Source organism: Euprymna scolopes, chromosome 3 (genome assembly GCF_053919585.1).
Source record: "Euprymna scolopes isolate OS-2025 chromosome 3, ASM5391958v1, whole genome shotgun sequence".
Lineage (NCBI taxonomy): Eukaryota > Metazoa > Mollusca > Cephalopoda > Sepiida > Sepiolidae > Euprymna > Euprymna scolopes.
The window spans coordinates 32,850,460-32,870,468 of record NC_136484.1 but is presented as its reverse complement, the minus strand read 5'-3'; the positions used below and the strand labels follow the sequence as shown (position 1 = coordinate 32,870,468).

General features: G+C 33.2%; 2 protein-coding genes across 2 annotated transcripts in view; one reads left to right on the top strand and one right to left on the bottom strand.

Annotated features, from left to right (window-relative positions):
• The window catches only part of LOC145254550 (V-type proton ATPase 16 kDa proteolipid subunit c), a 31,288-nt gene extending 30,984 nt beyond the window's left edge, over positions 1–304 (bottom strand). The window contains exon 1 of the mRNA XM_080113077.1: positions 164–304. Within this exon, the coding sequence (XP_079969203.1) occupies positions 164–236 (73 nt within the window). The 5' untranslated portion in view covers positions 237–304. The remainder of the gene's footprint in view (positions 1–163) is intronic.
• Positions 305–483: 179 nt separating this feature from the next.
• The window catches only part of LOC145254545 (periodic tryptophan protein 2 homolog), a 120,537-nt gene continuing 101,011 nt past the window's right edge, over positions 484–20,009 (top strand). Inside the window, exon 1 of the mRNA XM_080113072.1 lies at positions 484–622. Within this exon, the coding sequence (XP_079969198.1) occupies positions 605–622 (18 nt within the window). The 5' untranslated portion in view covers positions 484–604. The remainder of the gene's footprint in view (positions 623–20,009) is intronic.

Below are 20,009 nucleotides of genomic sequence, written 5' to 3'. Positions count from 1 at the left end.
TCGTAGTCCTTGCATATAGCAGTCATCATGAAGATGAAAAAGAAGTCGAATGATTATGATGATGAGTGGAGGAGAAAAAAAATGGTAGGCGAGAGAAAAAAAAGGGAGGGGGGAGAAATAGTAGTCGTCCGAGGTGGACAAGAAAGACAGTTATTAAACTTACCACTGAATACCATTGCCGAGGTGGCTCCCATTACACCAAAGAAAGGTGTATATAGAGGCGCTTCGTCTGCCATTATGTAAGTATAGTTATTTCGGTAGAGCTAAAGAAAGTGGTAGTGAAGTGGTCTCCAAACGTTAGGTGGAATGACGGGCTGTTAAGTCACACGACAAGATGGCGATGCGAGATGAAAGTCATATGATCGTCGATTGCCTGGATTCGTTCCTTACTTCATTTTTTTTAAAAGGACGATTTTGATTCGTTTATCAGAACGAGGCTGGCCAATAGCTGATAATCTTTATAGTTACACTACGGCAGTATTTCCGGTTCCGCCATTAAAATTTTTCTTGATCCACATGGCCGCTAATAAGGTTGGATGAAAACTTTGAAGAAAGTCAGTTTATTTAATATTCCGATTCATATGAACTGTGAATATTTATAAACATGAAATTTTCATATAGGGTAAGTATTAGCATTTATCAGAAATTTATTCAATAATACTGCATGTTTTTATAACGGTCTACGGAAGTTTAACATAAATGAAAACCACGTGTATATTAGATTCCTGTTAATGTTAATTGTTCGGTGTATTTGATCTTCACAGTGTTTTGTATAATATAAATGTTTGCATTGAAGTTAATTACATTGTGATTCGTGTCGAAAGTAAAAGTGCAAATTATGTTACTATATACACAGCTTCGAAAAAGTGGTAAAAAAAAAAAAGCGTAACAAATAAGTGGTGATGGAAGAAAAAAAAGTTATCAAAAGCAAGATAAGTTACTTTTCTACCTATATTGAAAAGTTTTGTTTAGTAGTTTTACTCACTTTAAAACGTAATTAGTTCAAAAATCATAGTATTTATCGATATATTTAAAAAAAAAATAAAATAAATAAATAAAATAATGCTCGCTAACGTGGTAAGTTTGGGGAAATGAGTTCAAACAAATTATACAAAATACTGTTAGAAACCCACCGAATATATATCCGCCTATGTCACGGTAACATATATTGAGTTTTTGACAGTATTTTGTATATTTTTTTGTTTAAACTCGTTTTCCCAAACTTACCGTGTTCACCAGCGAACATGCTGCCATTTTTCTTTTTCTAATATATCGATAAACACTGCATGATTTTTCGAACCGATTATACGTTTTAAAGCGAAAAATTATTTTCCGATAGGTAGAAGAGTAACTTATCTTGCCTTTGATAACACCTTGTACAAAATTGGGAAATTTAAATCCTATAAATACTTTTCATTTAAAATGATTTTTTTAAAATAAGATTTTGAAATAAAAAAAATTTAATTTTAGTATTTTTTTTATTAATTGAATAAAACTATGTTTGCTCTGGTAATAATGGTTTAAGTATTTCAAAATTTATTCAATATGTGAATATTTGCTAAGAAGTTTAAAGCCAGAAATGACTTTCGATTTGCCAGTTTAAAAACTTTCAAACTCCTTTCACATTAAACTTTTATATAAAAAATAAAAAAATAAAAATGGCTGCCCAATTTGATATTATGCCACTTAAAAGTTCAATAGTAATTTTGAAACCTTTAAATTGGTGGAAAGAATATTTCTTGCTTGCATTAATGTTTAGACAAAAATCAAATGTTTCCTTTGGGTTCCTAAACCAAGAAACCACTAATTTTACAATAATTCTTCCCATAATGTAACTTAGTCAAAGATACATGTTGGTTGTTTATTTACAAAATTATTTGTTTTAAGATTACATTTGCCTTTTTAACTATTTTAATGAAATTAACTAGTTAATCAGGTTTTAAGATTTTACTAATTGGAAGTTTTCATTTGCAACTGAAAAGCGTATCAATCAAGGGTTATTCTGTGTCAAATCATCCAGGGCTTGACACCCATATCCCCAGATCTGACTGTAGTTTGCACTGCAGATACACAATATAAGAACTAAGAAATCCTGAAAACTTGAGCACATAATTCCAAGCGGTTCTCGATTTAGAGCATCTTTTGTTTTGGTGTTAGTCAGTAGTCACATAATGTGACGCCCGGCCGCCCGGGTGACAATTTTGTGATGTCATTTCTTTGAATATTTTCTGATTGGAAGATCGTATGTCTCTAAAAATTCACACTACAGCCAGATCTGGGGATATGGGTTTCAAAATCCCATGTTTCTAGATGATTTGACACGGAATGATCCTCAATCTCTTGGTGGGAATGACAGTCCCAACTACTGTTCATTGCCAACACCTCGACCTGAAATCTTTGCCGTCTTTTTGACATTTTTATTGGTTTTGGTATACAACTTGATACTCGGGAGATGGGGGTAATTTTCGACGTAATCCTCCATATCGGTGTGCAGTTGCGGACATGGGCAAAAACCATTAAGGAAGACTTGGCTGACCTCGCCGGTCCAGTGGTCCACAGATGGTCATATGATGGAATTGTGATTAATTACCTGTGTCACCGTGTTAAGGGATGCCATAATTCATAATGTAGGTCAGAAAAGAAGTCAGATACCCAACCAAGGTGAACACTGTTACAACTTATTTGTACTTACACAAATACAATATCTGATCAGATTTAATCTAAAACTTTAAACCAAATTAATTTTTTGATAATATTTATCAAGAAAAAATATAGCTAAAAAATTTTTTTTATTGCTTTGGCTTGCATTTTTGTGCAAAAGATAAACACATAACTGTTGATCTCTGACATGTATCTGCAAGATACACCTGAAGAAGTTTGGAGGTTATAATGGCTGAAATGCTGGGAGAATAACATTTAAGATGAGAACAGTAGTCTGAAGTATCCAAATTATCAATCCTCATTTCAAAAATTCAGAAACATCAAACAAGTATTTGTTTGATGTTTTGCTGTGATCTCTTTTCCATTCATTTTTCTTTGTCTATTCTGTTGAATTTTATTCTCGCAGGTGTCTTGCACACATACACACATATATATTTATATATAGACATCCTGTGTATGTGTGTGTGTGTATATCTATATATCTATAAAAGTGAACCTGTCTGTCTGTCTGTGTACATTTCCCTACGCAATAACTCTGTCAATTTTTAGTCTATAGACTCGAAATTTGAAATACCGGGTACTGAGATTTGGGAAAATCGATGTGACGGGTGTCAGCCAGAAATTTGGCTGTTAAGGGGTCAAATTTCAACGATTTGACCTTTAAGAACTCTACCAAACTCCTCCGACAATTTTGGGTTTAGACACCTGAAATTTTAGATATAGGTTCCTTGAACCTGGATCTAACTTAATAAAGTGATTTGATCCCGAAACTATAAATTTTAAGGGGTCATAATAGGGGTCAAAGTTAAAAAAAATTGACCGCTATTTTTTTTTTTTTTGCTCAACATACACCTCCAAACACCCGGGCAACGCCGGGCTGAAATGCTAGTATATATATATATATATATATATAGGGAGAGAGAGAGAGAGATGCAACACTGATTCTGCATCTCTTTTAACCCAGAAAAGATGAGGAATTTTCATTGCTGTCAAGTCTAGTTTACTCAGTGATCAGCAGATCTCAGTAGCATGTCATGAATTTTGTTTGTACTTCACCTGCTGGTGGTAGTCTCCTTGTTTTGAGATTATCTTATTTTGCTTAAATTTGGTTAAAGCTACACAGGCAAATTGTGGAAGCCTTGGTATTAAATGTAAGCGTTGGTTTATTTCCATCAAAGTAAAACATAAACTGCTAAAATTTACATTCAATGCTTTGTTTCTAGCAATCCCTAGTAAGTTAAAAAAAAAAAAAAAAAAAAAAAATTGAAGGTTTATGATAAAAGTGAGTTTGAGGAGGGGATAGTTTATGATTGAGATGAAATTAGGTGGTTCGTCAAAACGGATAATCTGGAAAGGTTCTGGAATCAAGGGTCCCAGAAAATTGATGTTTGTATTTATAAAATAAGAATTGAAATTCTTAAGGGAGGGGAATTTAAATCTGCTTGTTAGGCAAATAAAATTAGGTTGTTGTCCAGAATTCCTCTTATATTAAAAAACGAAATTGCAAAAGAAATCTTTGTATGGACTGGTGATGAGACGATTTCAATTTTTTTTTTCCCCCGATTTTGTACTAAATTACCAATTCTGATTCTTTATAAATCTCTAAATATTTAACTATGAAGTAGTTATTTTTTCTCCAATTATCATAAGCGTGTTAAATGTACAAATATTTTCTCAATCATAAAAAATACACTTGTAAGTGATCTATAAATTTTTTTTTTATTAGTTTAAAATCAATACTTATTTTATCATTACTACCAACAGTGAAAGATTTTGCTTTTAACAAAATCAAAGATTCTTCAATGAAGAATCGTTTTTCACATCGGAAAATACATGCATGTTTCCAATTCTGATACCCCTAAAAGTTCCGATTTTTCCAATTAATCATCCAACATTAGTATGTACCTGTGTGGAAGGGAGATCGCATTCCAAAAATCACATAAATTGATCAAGTAGTTTTATTTTTTATAAAATCATTTTAAAATTTTAAGCAATTAATGGGAAATCGTAAGCATTGCTTTCACAAGTTTAAATTGTGAAGTTATCTACCTTTGTTTCTTCAAGATGGCGATTTGAGACCGTTCCTTTGGCTTACTCCTAAAATTTTTCCTTCTTAGTTAAAAATAAAACTATTTGATCAGTTTACATGATTTTTTAAATGACATTTTTGTTCCGTCATGGGTATATGTAAAATAATTAAAATCGAATGGGAATTCTGTCAAAGAATCAAATCCTATTTTAAATTTAAATTTAAAATTAAATGTAACAAACCAAAGAAAATGGCTGCTTCAATTTATTATTTTAATTGAAAAGTATTTCTATATGTGACTTTTTTGCTTTACATATCTTGAAAGAATTTTTGACCCTGTTGACTTTTGATCCACCCTGCATATCTGTGCATGTGAATTGGACTTTATAATGTTAAGATGAATGGATTTTGATCTTTAATGATTCTCTTGTATAACTCTTCCCCTATTATAGTAGGAGTTATCTAAATTTCCCTCAAGTGTAAACTACATTGTTTGTTCTTGGCATCTCTCTCATATATATGCATGAATTATATATATATATTTCATTTCAATACTTTTTTGTGACTAAGAGCGGAAGTCCGCTTGAAATATAAAAAATAATAAAAATATTAAATACAAAAAGTAACATCGTTTTTCATGCTTCAAAAAACCCCCATAATCTTTAAATCAATATATATATATATATAGTGATGGGACAATTTCAATATTTTTCCTGATTCCAATACAATTACCAATTCAGATTCTTCATAAGTCTCCAAATATTTAGCTATAAAGTTGCTATTTTTTCCCGATTATTGTAAAAAAAAGTTAAATATGCACATATTTTCTCAAACGTAAAAATTAACTTGATGTATAGATTTTAGCGTTACTGGTAGTTTAAAATCAATAAATATTGATTTATTACTATCAGCAATAGATTTTGTTTTATTTTAAAAAAAAAAAAAAAAAAGCTAATTTAAAGAATCGTTTTGGCATTGGAAAATATGCAGAAATTTTTCCAATTCTGACACCCTCAAAAGTTCCAATTTTTCTGATTCCGATTAAAAACCATAAAATATGTATATAATTTTGATGAAATTTAAACCATAACCATCTTAAATTTTCTTCGAGAATCTTTTTGCCTCTCTACTTATTTTTTAAAAAAGAGCCATTGCAAGTCTCTGCTCTCATTACTTTTATGGTAGGTGCTCGACTGAGCTACAATCAATTGTAAAAAGTTTGCAACAAATACTTATCTAGTTACAACCGTCAACAATTTCCCTCATTCTCTCTGTGCCTAGAACTAAAAAAATTCCATGAGCAGAGTTTCTTTCCAAAAACTGTCCATTTGTGGAACACAATACCATGTGGCTGCTTCCCAGTTAACTATAACATGATCTTCAAATCTAACGCGAATACCTGCTGAGCTATCCTCTTAACTGATCTACCCTTACCTAAGTTCCACCATTACTGATCACGTTTCACCATCTAACATTTAACCCTTTCTCCTTATTCTAGAGTTGCCTCCAAGCCTTGATAAATGCCCCCCCCCCCCCTAAAAAGTTTTAATTCAACAAATTTTCCAACCTTTTAGCTTCCAACTATCTTAGGGAGCGAAACTGAAGGAGGAAAAAAACATTAAGCCATATTAACTCCTTCCAACAGACCTGTTCGCAAATATATCTGCTTCCACTGCATGAACTTTTACCCACCCCCTCCTCCAGTAACAAACAATGAAATAGCAATGTCCCATAATCACTTTGAGGAGTATAATCTCTTAGTAGATATATAACCTTTATAAACTAACCCAGTAACAACACTAACCGCCCTTGCGGGGTCGCAGAAATACCTGGATTAGGACCCAGTCGCGGGCAAACCCTCTCGGTACTGATGGACCCGGACCCGTAGATCTTCCCAGGTCATCCGTCTAGGAGAAGGAAAACTCTGAAGCTAAACCTAAGGGGAGGAAGGCCTCTCCAGTCCTGGATGACAATCTTCCTAGAGCTGGTGACTCAAACAAATTACCGGTCTGCAAACCTAAACTGCTTAAGGATGGGCACTGTCTATCGCCCGGCTTCCATACTCCTTCTTTGTCTATTAGCCAGGTGTAGAGGTCGAACCACTGGGAGTTGACAGAAACACTCGGTGGTTGATCTTGTTTCCTGACTTGGGCAATGAACGCCGTTTTTGCCCACTCCCGACACATCCCAATCCTTAAACTGGGCACTTGGGAGTGCTTGAATACCGTAATGCCAGTGCAAGCAGATTGGGTTGACCATCATTTGATGGGTTGAGGGTACCGGATAGACAGTTCCTGGCTGCTGTTCCCAACTGGGAGGCCTAACTCTTTGGTAGCGCTTAGAGCGGCTGCTCCATCAGCAGTTGTATAATATTGGGATGTTTATAGTGCCATGTCGCGCATGGAAAGGGACCCTGTACTCGTCCCTGGTGGGCTATCCTAAGGCCACAACCCTAGTAGATGGAGGGACAGCTGATGAACTGCCTGTGTTGCATGTCTGGTGTTCTGCATAACCACTTGCTCAGCACCCTTACCTAAACTGAAACTCTTAAAAATAAAAATGACAGTACATTAAAAAATTATGCTAAAACGAGGCCAAAACTCAAACAAAAACAACCTGCCTTCTCCCTTGAGGCGCGCATTTACGAACATCCGTGGGCTTAGAACTAATTTAAATGATGAAGCATTTCTCCTACAAACACCCTGGATATCTTAGCACTAAGTAAGACTGACCTACACTCCTCCATCCCCTCTACCTACTTTAACATTCCTGGATACCTCCAACTCTGCTGTAAGGACTCTGACAGACATATGCATGGGCTTGGAGGCTACATTCGAAACACTCTCCCCTTGACTAGAGAAACTAAACTAGAATCGGACGATCAAGCCTTTATGTGCTTTAGACTTGACATGTAACATGGCATTAGCTACTTTTATTTTCTCTACCGCTCTCCCTCGACCAAGGACTGTACCCTAATAAACAAAGTCTCTGACAGCATAGATACAGCACTTTCCCTCAACACTAGCGCACAAGTACATATATTTGGTGACTTCAATGTCCACCACAGCAACTGGCTTGGATTTTCTACTCACACAGACGCAGCTGGTACCACAACACGTAACTTCTCTATATCTTATTCTCTATCACAGATGGTTAGGTTTCCAACCCATTTCCCAGACCAGCAAGAACATGCATCGCTTCTAGATCTGTTTTTGACCACAATGACTGTAATGAATGCCCACAGCCCTCTTGAGAATGCCGATCATGCAGTGGTAATGGTTGAAATCGCCATAAACCACTGCTCAAAACGAGATATTATAAAAAGGCTGACTGGGAAGCCATCAGGGACGCTCCATGAGAAAATATCTTTTCACTTCCTGCTGAACATTGCGCAAATGAGACGACTGAATGGTTCAAAGCTGCAATTGAAGCACATGTTCTCACACGCAAATTCTATAGCAAACCCCACTCTCCCCAATGGTTCACTTCAACTTGTGCAGCTGCCATAGCGCAAGGGCAGCATGTGTACCGCAAATTTAACCAACATAAGTCCAGTTCAGACAGAAGTACATAGAAGCCAGAAATAACTGTAAGAAGAAATAGCGACAGCTAAGAGAGAATTTACTGAAACCACTCAAAAACGCATAGAAGCACAGAAAATAGGAACCAGAGACTTCTAGAAAATCTACAACAGTGTATTAAATAATGGGCAATCAACTATTCCCCCACTATCCAACAATCATGAGGTTGTTTGCTCAGCAACTGAGAAGGCTAACATGCTTGCCAGACAGTTTGCCTCCAACTCCACACTGGACTCTGCTAACCACCCCCTCCCTGACTTTCCTTTGCAGACAGATGCCACACTAGATGATCTGAAAATCACCCCTGCTCAGGTGCATGCTATCATAAGAAAGCTTGACACTGCAAAAGTATGTGGACCTGATCTCATCCCGGCCGTGCTATTAAAAAAAGTGCGCCGCCGAAGTAGCTCCAGTTCTCTCCAAACTTTACAACAAATGCCTTAATGAATCTTGCTTTCCTGCCTGCTGGAAAACTGCTTCTGTAGTGCCAGTTTCCAAGAATTCTGATGAAAGAACTGACCCAGTAAATTATCGCCCCATTAGCGTCCTCCCACTTTTCGGCAAAATATTTGAGACAATAATTAACCAACTCCAGTCCATCACCTTACAGATGCTAAACTTCTGACTGACCAACAATATGGATTTAAGCAAGCCCGTTCCACAGCAGACATCCTAACTGTAATCTCAGAACGTATATACCAGTCACTGGACAAGGCGGAGGAGGGTAGAGTGGTAGCTCTAGATATATCTAAGGCTTTTGACAGGGTATGGCATGAGGGTCTTGTGAAAATCAGATCATACGGCATCACTGGAAGAATACATAACATAATTAGATCCTTCTTAGATAAGAGAAAAATCCAGGTTGTCCTTGACTGTCGTACATCTAAACAATATGATATAAATGCGGGAGTGCCTCAGGGGTCTATCCTTGGACCTCTGTTATTCCTAATATTCATAAATGACCTCTCCTGTGAGATGGGTATGTATGCTGACGACATCACACTCTATAACAGACACGACAGGAAAACAAATGAACACATATCTAAAGAAATGGCAGAAACACTAGAGGAAAACCTCCGATCCGTAGTGGAATGGAGACAAAAATGGATGGTCACTTTCAATGCTGCCAAGACTAAACTTATTTCCTTCAATAATTATAAGAAACCTTCCCTACCGCCAATAGCAATGGCCAAAGACTCTTTATCTTAAAGTACATCTTTTAAACTCCTCTACCTAAGGTTCACAGGAAACATGAGTTGGAACAATTACATTGAGAACATTACCAGGACCGCTGCGAAGAAGGTAGGTTCTCTCTACCATGCTAGAAAGCTATTAACGCCTGAAAGTATCCTATACCTCTATAAGGCCACCATTCGCCCATGTATAGAGTATTGTCATATTTGGGCTGGTGCATCTGCCACTAGTCTCTCGCTCCTAGACAAGGTTCAAAAGAGTCGCCAATTTGATAGGTCCTGAACTGTCAGCTAAACTTCAGCTTCTGTCACATCGATGAAATGTTGCATCCCTCCGCCTGTTCTACAAGTACTTTAACGATGAATGCTCTGACGAACTGCAAGCACTTGTGCCCCCTTGACGTAAATACTCCCGACAAACCTGACAAGCAGCTAAATCCCACCCCTTCACAGTAGAGATCCTCAGATGCAAGAGAGCCTTCTACTCCAGTATTTTCTTCCCCAGAACAGCTAGACTTTGGAACTCCCTTCCGGGTCCCTACTTCCCTGACTTTACTGACATGCAGAAGTTCAAGTGCAACATGAACTGACATCTTGCTGCCCAACTTCCTACACAGTACCCCTGATGCTTGTGTCCCTGATAGTAGCCCCCTACAACAAAGTGTCAATGTGCCTTGTTTGGGGTGAAAATGTAATTAAAAAATAAGGGGGGGGGTAGTAAAAACAAAGTAACATGGTATTATGGGCTTGGTGAAGAAGCTCATTCAATCTTGAGCAATTTCGGGTCTTCCTGCTAGTTGTTTATGTAAAAAGCAAAATTTCCCCTTTGCTGATGCTAATTTGTTAAACTTTATTCATTCATTTTGAATGAATCTGATGATTATTGTTGGCTTTCATTTACTTGATATCTTTCTAGTTAGAATTCTTTCTAGAAAGTTCGGTACTTATGGATTGGACCATATGACAGTTGCCAACATCCATAAGTGAAAGTGATTCCCGAAAAATACTCGTCTAGCTGAAACCAACATCAATAATTCCCCCACTCTTTATCTGTGCCTAAACCTAAACGTAGATTTCATGGACAAAGCTTCTTTCTTAGAACTGCACACCTGTAGAATTCTGTTCCGTTTCCCTGTTTTCTAACTGACCACAATATGGTCATCTTCAAATCCCAAAGTGAACAAGTTCTTGATGAGCCGTCCCCTTAAGTAATCCAATTTACCAAATTTCCACTACTAATGATTGCTACGATATTGCCCCATTGACTACTGTACACTCATTAACTCTTATCCTCGAGTGGCCTCCTGGTCTTGATAAGGGGTGACTCCTTTGTAAATAAAAAAACAAACTCGTACTTGACACACCCTGGTTGTCAGTCCATGTTGTTAACCACTTAGCCACCATTACCTTCCTGTTTGTGATGATGTAGTGATCTAAAACTCGGACTGTCATCAAAAATCGAACCAGGTTTCAATCTAAGCCTGAAGTGTTGTCAATCAATAGGTCTATAAATAACACCCACACATATATAGCAAAATGGTAATTAGTAAAAACCTGAAGAAAGTGCTCAATACTATAGAAGAGCAAATGTTTTTTTTTATTACCGTTTTATCTACTTAGCTACACGTTTCGGTTACCGAATCATATTAATAATCCAGTGACTTCATCAGACATTACAGAAAAACTAATGTCTGAATCGTTAACATGATTCGGTAGCTGAAACATGTGTAACTAAGCAGATAAAACGGTAATAAAAAAATAAAACATCTCAGTGGAACCTCTAGATACGAAAGACTCTGCTTATGAAATTTTCAGCTTATAAAATGTGATGTTAAAATGTTTTCGTTCCTGCATACAAAAAATTTTTTAGGATGCAAAAGATAGCGCTAGATTATTTTTCAGGCATCCAATTCTTCAAAAACTTGAAATCGGGGTTTTATTCTCTGAAACATTTCATTAGTAATTTTTCTGGAAATATTCATGTTTGTTTTTATTTGGAAAAAATTTATCTTTAACTTGAATACACACACTAAATTAAAATTATTTTAAAAATGAAAAAAATTGAGCGCATGACAATTTTTACCACATTTGAAGAATATAGAATGAAGAAATATTAATTTTTATCGTACACTGTCTGAAATATTTGGGTTGAAAGTATTAATGGTTATGTTAGGTAGTATTTAGCTCCTATTTCATTCTGGTTTTAGCCTTATTATAAAAGTTAATGTGTGTTTTTATTGAAATAGATTAGATTTATGAGAATTTCAAGATAAGAAAACCAAGCCGGAACCGATTTCGTATCTAGAGGTTCTACTGCATATGATTCACTCAAACTAATGAACCAATCATTATCAATTATGAAACAAATACATTTTTAAAATCTTTATTTTAGATCACAGTAACGTGAGCATTTTTTTTTTTTTTTTGTGAACTTAAGCATTTAGCATGTGTGCCTAAAAAGATAAGATTTCCTACCAAATGTAAAATACTAAAATCATTTTACTTACCGAATTGATAGAACACACATGTATCTCCTATAGATTTAGAAATATGAAAATGTGTCTCAATGCTTATACTAGACTTGGGATGGGTATTTGCTTAGTTATCTAGCTAAAAGGATACCCGTCCCGAGGCTGGTATAAGCAAATATATATATATATATATATATATATATATATATATGTATGTGTACTCATTCCCTCCAGGAAGTGACAAAATGTAATTTATTTTTGACATATTTGGTAGGTAATTGTATCTTGTTTACTTATTTTTGGAGGCACACCTGTTAAATTTTGTTTTTCTTGAACCCCCCCCCCCAAAAAAAAAGCAAAAAAAACAAAAGGATGTACGTGCTCACATTACTCTGTTAGATAGAATATATACTCTGATTCATAATGATTAATTCATTAGTTTAGGAGTGAATCCTACATATAAGTGATCTTGTGTGTGTGTGCAGAATAGTGTCTACCAAACTATTTGTTAATTTTTAGTTTACAAACTTCATATATAGAGGATTTGTACCTGTGAAACAAATTAAATTTTTTTTTTTTTTTTTTTTTTTTTTTAACCAGTAACTTCTAAGGAGTCAAAATTGGAACTTGCCAGTAAAAACTGACAAGTCAGCTTAAAATGTTTCTCTATACATGTGTAAATATGCATTAAACTGTTAATTTTTAAATTTTGGATCTCCATATGTCCTTAGGTTACATGGTAGCGGATACTGCTGGGAAACTTTTGGTTTCGATTCTAGCTGATGGCAGCCAATACTTTTTTTTTTTTTTTAAACTTAAATCACTACTATATATTGGGTACAATATAATAGAGAATTGGTTCTATAATAATAAATACAAAATCTGCATAAATTAAAATGTCATGTTTAAACATTTTATGACCGGGCAATGCCAGGTGGCATGCTAGTATTCAATAAACATATCCATATTCCTAATTTTATATAGAGATGAATACTTAAGCTCTTATGTTGACTATTAGTGTATTATAGTAAACCGAAAGATCTCAAATATGAAGGTTGTAAGTTTAATCTGTTACAGTTAGCACACTTTAAATTTCTTATGCGCAAAAATAAATTTAGTATTATAAAAAAGGCAGCAAAATATTAATTTTGAGAAACATAAAATGCCAAAGGCAGCAATTTTTTTAATTTTTTTTTTTTTAAATCTTCGGAAAACGTAGAATATTGTAAATAAGACTTTTTTTTTTGTAAACGGTTATAGAATTTCTTCCAATCTCTAATATGTGTTTTATAAACTCCAAATAAATCCATTTACCTTCACAATCAGTTAATGCAACTAAATGCATCCACTAATCTAAAATGTGCCAACATGGTAATGAATCGTCATGTATATTTTGTAAAAAAGAACTGAAAGGCAAAACAAAAGACCATATTCATTTCATTTATTATATTGTCTTTGTTTTTTTTAAAATCCTACACATTTATTTTATGGTTTATTAAATTTCTTTTTGTGTCAATGGAGGATATACTGTTATCTGAACCATCTGTTCAGATAACCAATAATGTATAGGTGGGCGTTTGTTTTTATGATCATCATTTTCCATCAGGTTGTCAATCATTTCAAGTTTCAATAGCAACTTATGTGATATTCATTAATACTTTTTTTTTTTTTTTTTTTTTTTAATCAGGGTGAGAGTTACGAGTAGTGTGTGTACAGACTGGAATTGGCTCAACTGAGTTCAAATCTATTCACTGATTTGCTTAATTGTATGTTTAATGTGAATCTTCAGAACAAGCTTAGATCTGATGACCCAAGGGGAAGATTAAATCTGGACAGTATAGGTAAATGTATGCAGAACAGGACATTGATGGTTTGGTCATAATGAAAGGAAGGATAAGAGAGATTGGGTTAGCAATTTAGGTGGAAGGGGGAGACAAAGGAAAATATGCTGGGTTATGGTGATAAATATGAATTTGGGATGAGGGGAATAAGACCGAGTCACTTGAAGATTAACTCATGTCAATTTCTAAAAGCCATCCAATGCAAGAGAGCATGTAAAAATAGATGTTAAATTGAATGTTTTGAAACACATTTCAGATGAAAACCTTACGCAGTTATGCCATGTCAAAGTTAGTATGAATTCAAAAAATTACAAAAAAATAATCGGTTAAAAATGAAATTTATAGTTTTATCGTATGTTATAATGTGGAAAAGTTCTCAAAATCAAGGGGAAGTAACTGCAATCGATCAGCTTGAAAATCTGCCATTTCAAGATACAATGTCAGATTGTTATTGTGGATGAATTTTTTGTAAAAACTAGATCTGGCACATCTACTGGCTCTTTTTTTTTTTTTTTTTTTTTTTTTTTTTTTTTTTGAATTTATACTAATTTCGACGTGACCTGTATATATCACATTAGACCTGCTGCATAATCACACCAGTACCGGTGATCACCTTTTGCATTGTGTTCTGCAGTCCTGAACATGCTGCCTCAGAACTATGTGAATGAACATGTATCACCGTCATGTTAAGTTTTTATGCATTCCCTAGTTAGCCTAGTAACCTGTCTATTCCTAATGGTGTTATGACCATGTCTTAATAAAGGAAAAAAAAAAATGTGCAAGTCCGTAATGTTTTCACCTGAAATCAATTGTTCAAAATCCACTTCTGTACAAGCACCAAATTTTGTTTTATTTCACAAGTGCATAAATTTGGTGTAGGCATAAATCCTTAATGTCCTTTGTTTATTTAACCATGACTCAAATGGAAACATCGTTATGTAGAGTTGCCAAATTTTGTACACAGCTGGTTTCCGATTTATTGTTGGCCTCTTTATCGCTACTAATTCACTTATTGATTTTTTTTTTTTTTTTTTTTTTTTTTTTTCACTCTTGTTTTCTTTCTCTGGCCCACCTATGGATGAAATGAAAGTAGCAACATTTTGTCAGTTATGTGGATTATGAGTTTATTTGCATAATTTTTATTTTGACTAGTGTGCCTTCCTCCAACTGTATTGCTCATTCATGGTGCCATTTTCCTGCTTAGAATTTAATCTTTTTTTTTTTTTTTTAATGAAAATTGCTTGAGACAAGGTATGAAACCTCTTGATGTAAGGAGCTAACAAGAATGAAAGATGATTATCACAAAAACATGAGATGCCTATTGACCTTAATCTTAAAGACTTAAGGCTATAGGTAGGAGGAAAACAGCAGGAAACGGGTTCCACAACTTTAAAGACCACTAGATTGAGTCAAACGAGCCGGAACAAAGGAAACGGAGAATAGATGAGATAATTATGAAGAACACGTGCCATAATAGTATTTATACAAAAGACTGAGGCTAGCAACATCACGTCTGTGAGAGGGGGGTGGGTGATGAAGAGAAATGGTGGGGGGGGGCAATCAAATTAGATGTTTCTGTAATTTATCAAGAACCTTTAAATAGGACAGATGCACTAGCCTAAATATGACAACAGTACTCTATACATGGTCTGATAGTAGGTTTGTAGAGATGGATAATAGCCTCAGGTGTGAGAAAGTGTTTAGAGCGATAGCGAGAACGGATATTAATGATATAAAAAAAATTTACAATGCTCAGGTGCACTATGCAGGTTGGAACGATAAAATTGTCATCCTAGAAAAATGACATGATTCCATTTGATGAAAACCGTTTTTTTTTTTTTTGTTAAAGACATCTACTAGCTGACTAGTGTAGACATCCCAAGAGCAATAGGAGCCTTCTATCATGTCTGAAAATAACACCATGTTCGAGCAAGATCGGAGATGCGCTGCTGTACAACTCATGCTCTCTACCGATCCAACTTACGACAACAGGACCATTGCTAGCATCCTCAAAATACATTGCTGGATTGCCATGAATAATACGGAAATGTTCAGAGTGATGAAAACAAAGTTTCCTGCCACAGTTATGATCTTTGGTGTGGTTTAAAGTGAGGGCCACATCACGCCACCTCACATCTTCAAAGTTGGCTTGAAAGTCAACACCAAAGTGTATCTGTATGTGATGAAGAGTGTGGTGATCCCTTGGTGTAATCAATTGAAACAGTTAAACTATTTTCTGTCAGATGCTTTATTGATTGAATCACGGAGACATACTGTTTAAAACTACCTAAAAATAGATCAAATAACGTTCTCAGTAAAGCAAACCATAATGACATTTGTAAACATGTTTTAATTGTTTTTTTTTGTTTGTTTTGTTTTTTGTATTAGCAAAAATGAAGCGGGTTTACATCCGAAATTAGTGTTTGCCCATTTTTTTTTTCCTTTTTTATTGGTGGTCAATGTAAGCACTTGAAGTTTCAGTGAAAATTTAAAGATTATATCTTGAATCCTTTTCTTGGTGTTCATGTGGAAAGTGAGAGTATATCTGACTAAAGGATTAAAAACTGATGCCCTCATAAATGACAAAAGTAAATTGATTAGGATTAAATATAAAAATTGCAATTTTTTTTTTTTTTTTTTTAGCACAAATTAAAATCAGCGAAATAGGGAAAATCTGGCTTTAACTTAAAGATTGATTATTCATTTAAATTAAAAGTAAAAATACAAAATTAAATTTAAGAAATTTATATTACAAAAAAAAATTGATAATGCATTTTTGTTTCTATGTAAACAAGTCATTAATTTTTTATTACTAATTGAATAAAAAGTAAATTACTTCATAACTATTTGAAATTATAATGAATTTGGAAGCATTTAAATTGGCAAATGGCTAGCAGTATCAGAATTTTTGTAGGAATTTTTGACACCCCTAACACGAAACTGCGAATACAATATAAAAATCTCGTAATTTCTCTGTTAAAAGTGGGTTATTTATTTTCTTTATGGATTATACTTCCAAAATAAACTATTACAGTTGTTTTAAAAGTAATAAAAATATTTTTATTTTTTTTTTAAACAGTAATGAATTTTCCGAACTCAATATTTTTAAATTTTTAAACTCAATATTTTTAAATTTTAAAATTTTAAAAATCTATCAAAATTTTTCTATTGATTCTATTTTTACGATATTTTCAGGGTCAATGTGAAATTTTATGTTCTTTCCAATAAACCGAATATAATATTTTAGACAAACGTTTTTTTTTTTTTATTCACGGTTCCCCCCCCCCCAGTGTCTATTACAAAGAAAATACTTAATTTAGTCTCGGATAAGTACATAATTATTTACTCACAAATTGAAGAGAAAAGGTCAATACATAATATATTCAAATTTTAAAAAAAACGGACATCGTGTTCTTGTAGAATTTTACCTGTAAAGTTTGAAGTTTAAAATTTTTTTTTAAACCACGTTATTTGTTTTTTCTTTTTTCTTTTTTTTTTTTTTAATGGAACCTTGGTCCTTGCTCCTTTAATTGAAAAAAAAATTAGGGCTTGAATTACATTTTTCGAGGAGTTATAAGCTTGGAAAGACAGGGGGTCGAATAATTCACGCCTCCAATTTTGTAAATGTCTAAAAATAATTAATTTCGACTCGGATAAGTACATAATTATTTACTCACAAATTGAAGAGAAAAGGTCAATACATAATATATTCAAATTTAAAAAAAAACGGACATCGTGTTCTCGTCGAATTTTACCTGTAAAGTCCGAAGTTTAAAACCTTTTTAAAAAAAAAACACGTTTTTTTTTTTTTTTTTTTTTTTTTTTTAATGAAATCTTGGTCCTTGCTCCTTTAATTGAAAAAAAAAATTAGGGCTTGAATTGCATTTTTCGAGGAGTTATAAGCTTGGAAAGATGGGGTGGAATTATTCGCTATTTTCACAAAAAATTCTGATACTGCTAGCAAATGGCTGGTTTCAGGATTTGTAGCAAATCCTCATGTATTAAAAGATTGAAAGTTTTAGGCGCTGTTTACAACAAATTTTATATACTAAAAATATTTTCTACATTTGTAATAATTTGGTCCAATTTGTAATTTAATTACTAAACTATATTTTAATTTAAATTGAACTTGCAAAATATCACTTAAACAAAAGGAAAAAAAAGCATAATGTAAAAATGAGTTAACAGACCAATGCAGAATAGGTACAGTTTGTAAAACCAAAATTCTTGCTCTCCATACAAAACCACTATTTTTATTTTTAAGTACTATCATAATACTATTGCGGATTATAATTTAAAGATTTATTTTCTAAATATTTTAATTTTACTTGTTTTCAGTAATGAAATAATATAGTAATAATAAAACACTAATAACAAGATTATCTCTACTTTTATATAAAAGGAACTTTGTGAGTTTGTTCCCTAAGACTTCTTAAACAGTTGTGCTGATTTTTGAAATTTCACACAAATGTACTTTGTGTCTGGCAGTGTTCTTAGATAGGTTTTGTATCAGAATGTCTTCGATAAGTATCGATAAACAAAAAAATCTGAAAGAACAGGCGATTTTAATTAAAATTAACACCTTATACAGCCTAACATCACAAGTGCATTTGAGAAGTTTTATTACCACATGAGCAGAAAGGTCAGACATATAATCAACAGTAGGTTCTTTGATATAACAGGCGCATGTTCGAAATGTTTGTGTAAAAAGCACAATTGAAGCATGATACTGGAGTTGCGCTTTAAATTTCAAGCCATTATTACTGTACAAGCAGAAAGACTAGGCATATAAAATCAACAGTAAGCTCTTTGATATGATGAGACTGCATTTGAAATGAGCGTTTCTATTTAGAGCACATTGGAGCATGATACTTGACTTTTGCATTTTAAACTTTAATTCAAGCCATTATATGAAACAAGATCAGATTAACAGTAAATTCTCTACAGTGCACTGTAAATGTCTTGTGGACTGTCACTGGTAAGGCAATATGAAGCTTCCTCCCAATGCACCGATTAGAGCAAGTAATTAATCGATTTGAGTTTTAAAATGAACGATTTCACATGACTATAAAATATGGGAGTGTGAAACATTCGTTGATTCTCATTTAGTCCTGTGCAATATTGGGTTTCCCTGCTAGTTGTGTAATAGAATGAAAAGTAGACCTGTTATAATAATGAAATAAACTAATACTATTGTAATAAAATGAAAATGGCATCTGTTGATGTAGGACTGCTAAAATTCGCCTACATATAACATCTAAGGGGAGTAGAAGAGTCACAACTATTTACAGGTGTACATCAGCAACTACTCTTTCTACTACTATGGCTGCTACTATTACTGTTTGTACAGTTTACACCTTTGCATTCAGTGATTGGATTGCCATTGATCAATGAGAAACGTTCCCCCTTCCTCCTCTCCATCTTGATGTTCTCTTTTTTGTTTCCATTTATTACTGTCTTTCTTTTACTTCCCCCTCTCTCTATCTTGTCAATTGTATTCATAATCAGAAAATTTGGTGCAGTTACACTGATTTCCCTTTTAATCTACAAAATGGCATCCATGTGACATGTTAAATATTACCGTGACCCCTCTCACCTTTACCTTCGTATTGTATAATCCATTCATAATTGTTATTCTAAAATGAAGACTGGGAACATGCTTTTTTATTTTTTTTTTTTACTGCTTTTGATTAGTTTGATAATTAAATAGTAAAAAATAACGGTAACAATATGGTAGAAATAATGGTAATAATAATAAAATAGTAAAAAATAAAAGTAATAAAATAGTAAAAACAAAAAATAATGGTAATAATAAAATAGTAAAAACAAAAAAAAATGGTAATAATAAAATAGTAAAAACAAAAAATAATGGTAATAATAAAATAGTAAAAACAAAAAAAAATGGTAATAATAATAAAATAGTAAAAACAAAAAATAATGGTAATAATAATAAAATAGTAAAAACAAAAAATAATGGTAATAATAAAATAGTAAAAACAAAATAATGGTAATAATAATAAAATAGTAAAAAATAATGGTAATAATAATAAAATAGTAAAAAATAATGGTAATAATAATAAAATAGTAAAAAATAATGGTAATAATAATAAAATAGTAAAAAATAATAGTAATAATAATAAAATAGTAAAACATAATGGTAATAATAATAAAATAGTAAAACATAATGGTAATAATAATAAAATAGTAAAAAATAATGGTAATAATAATAAAAT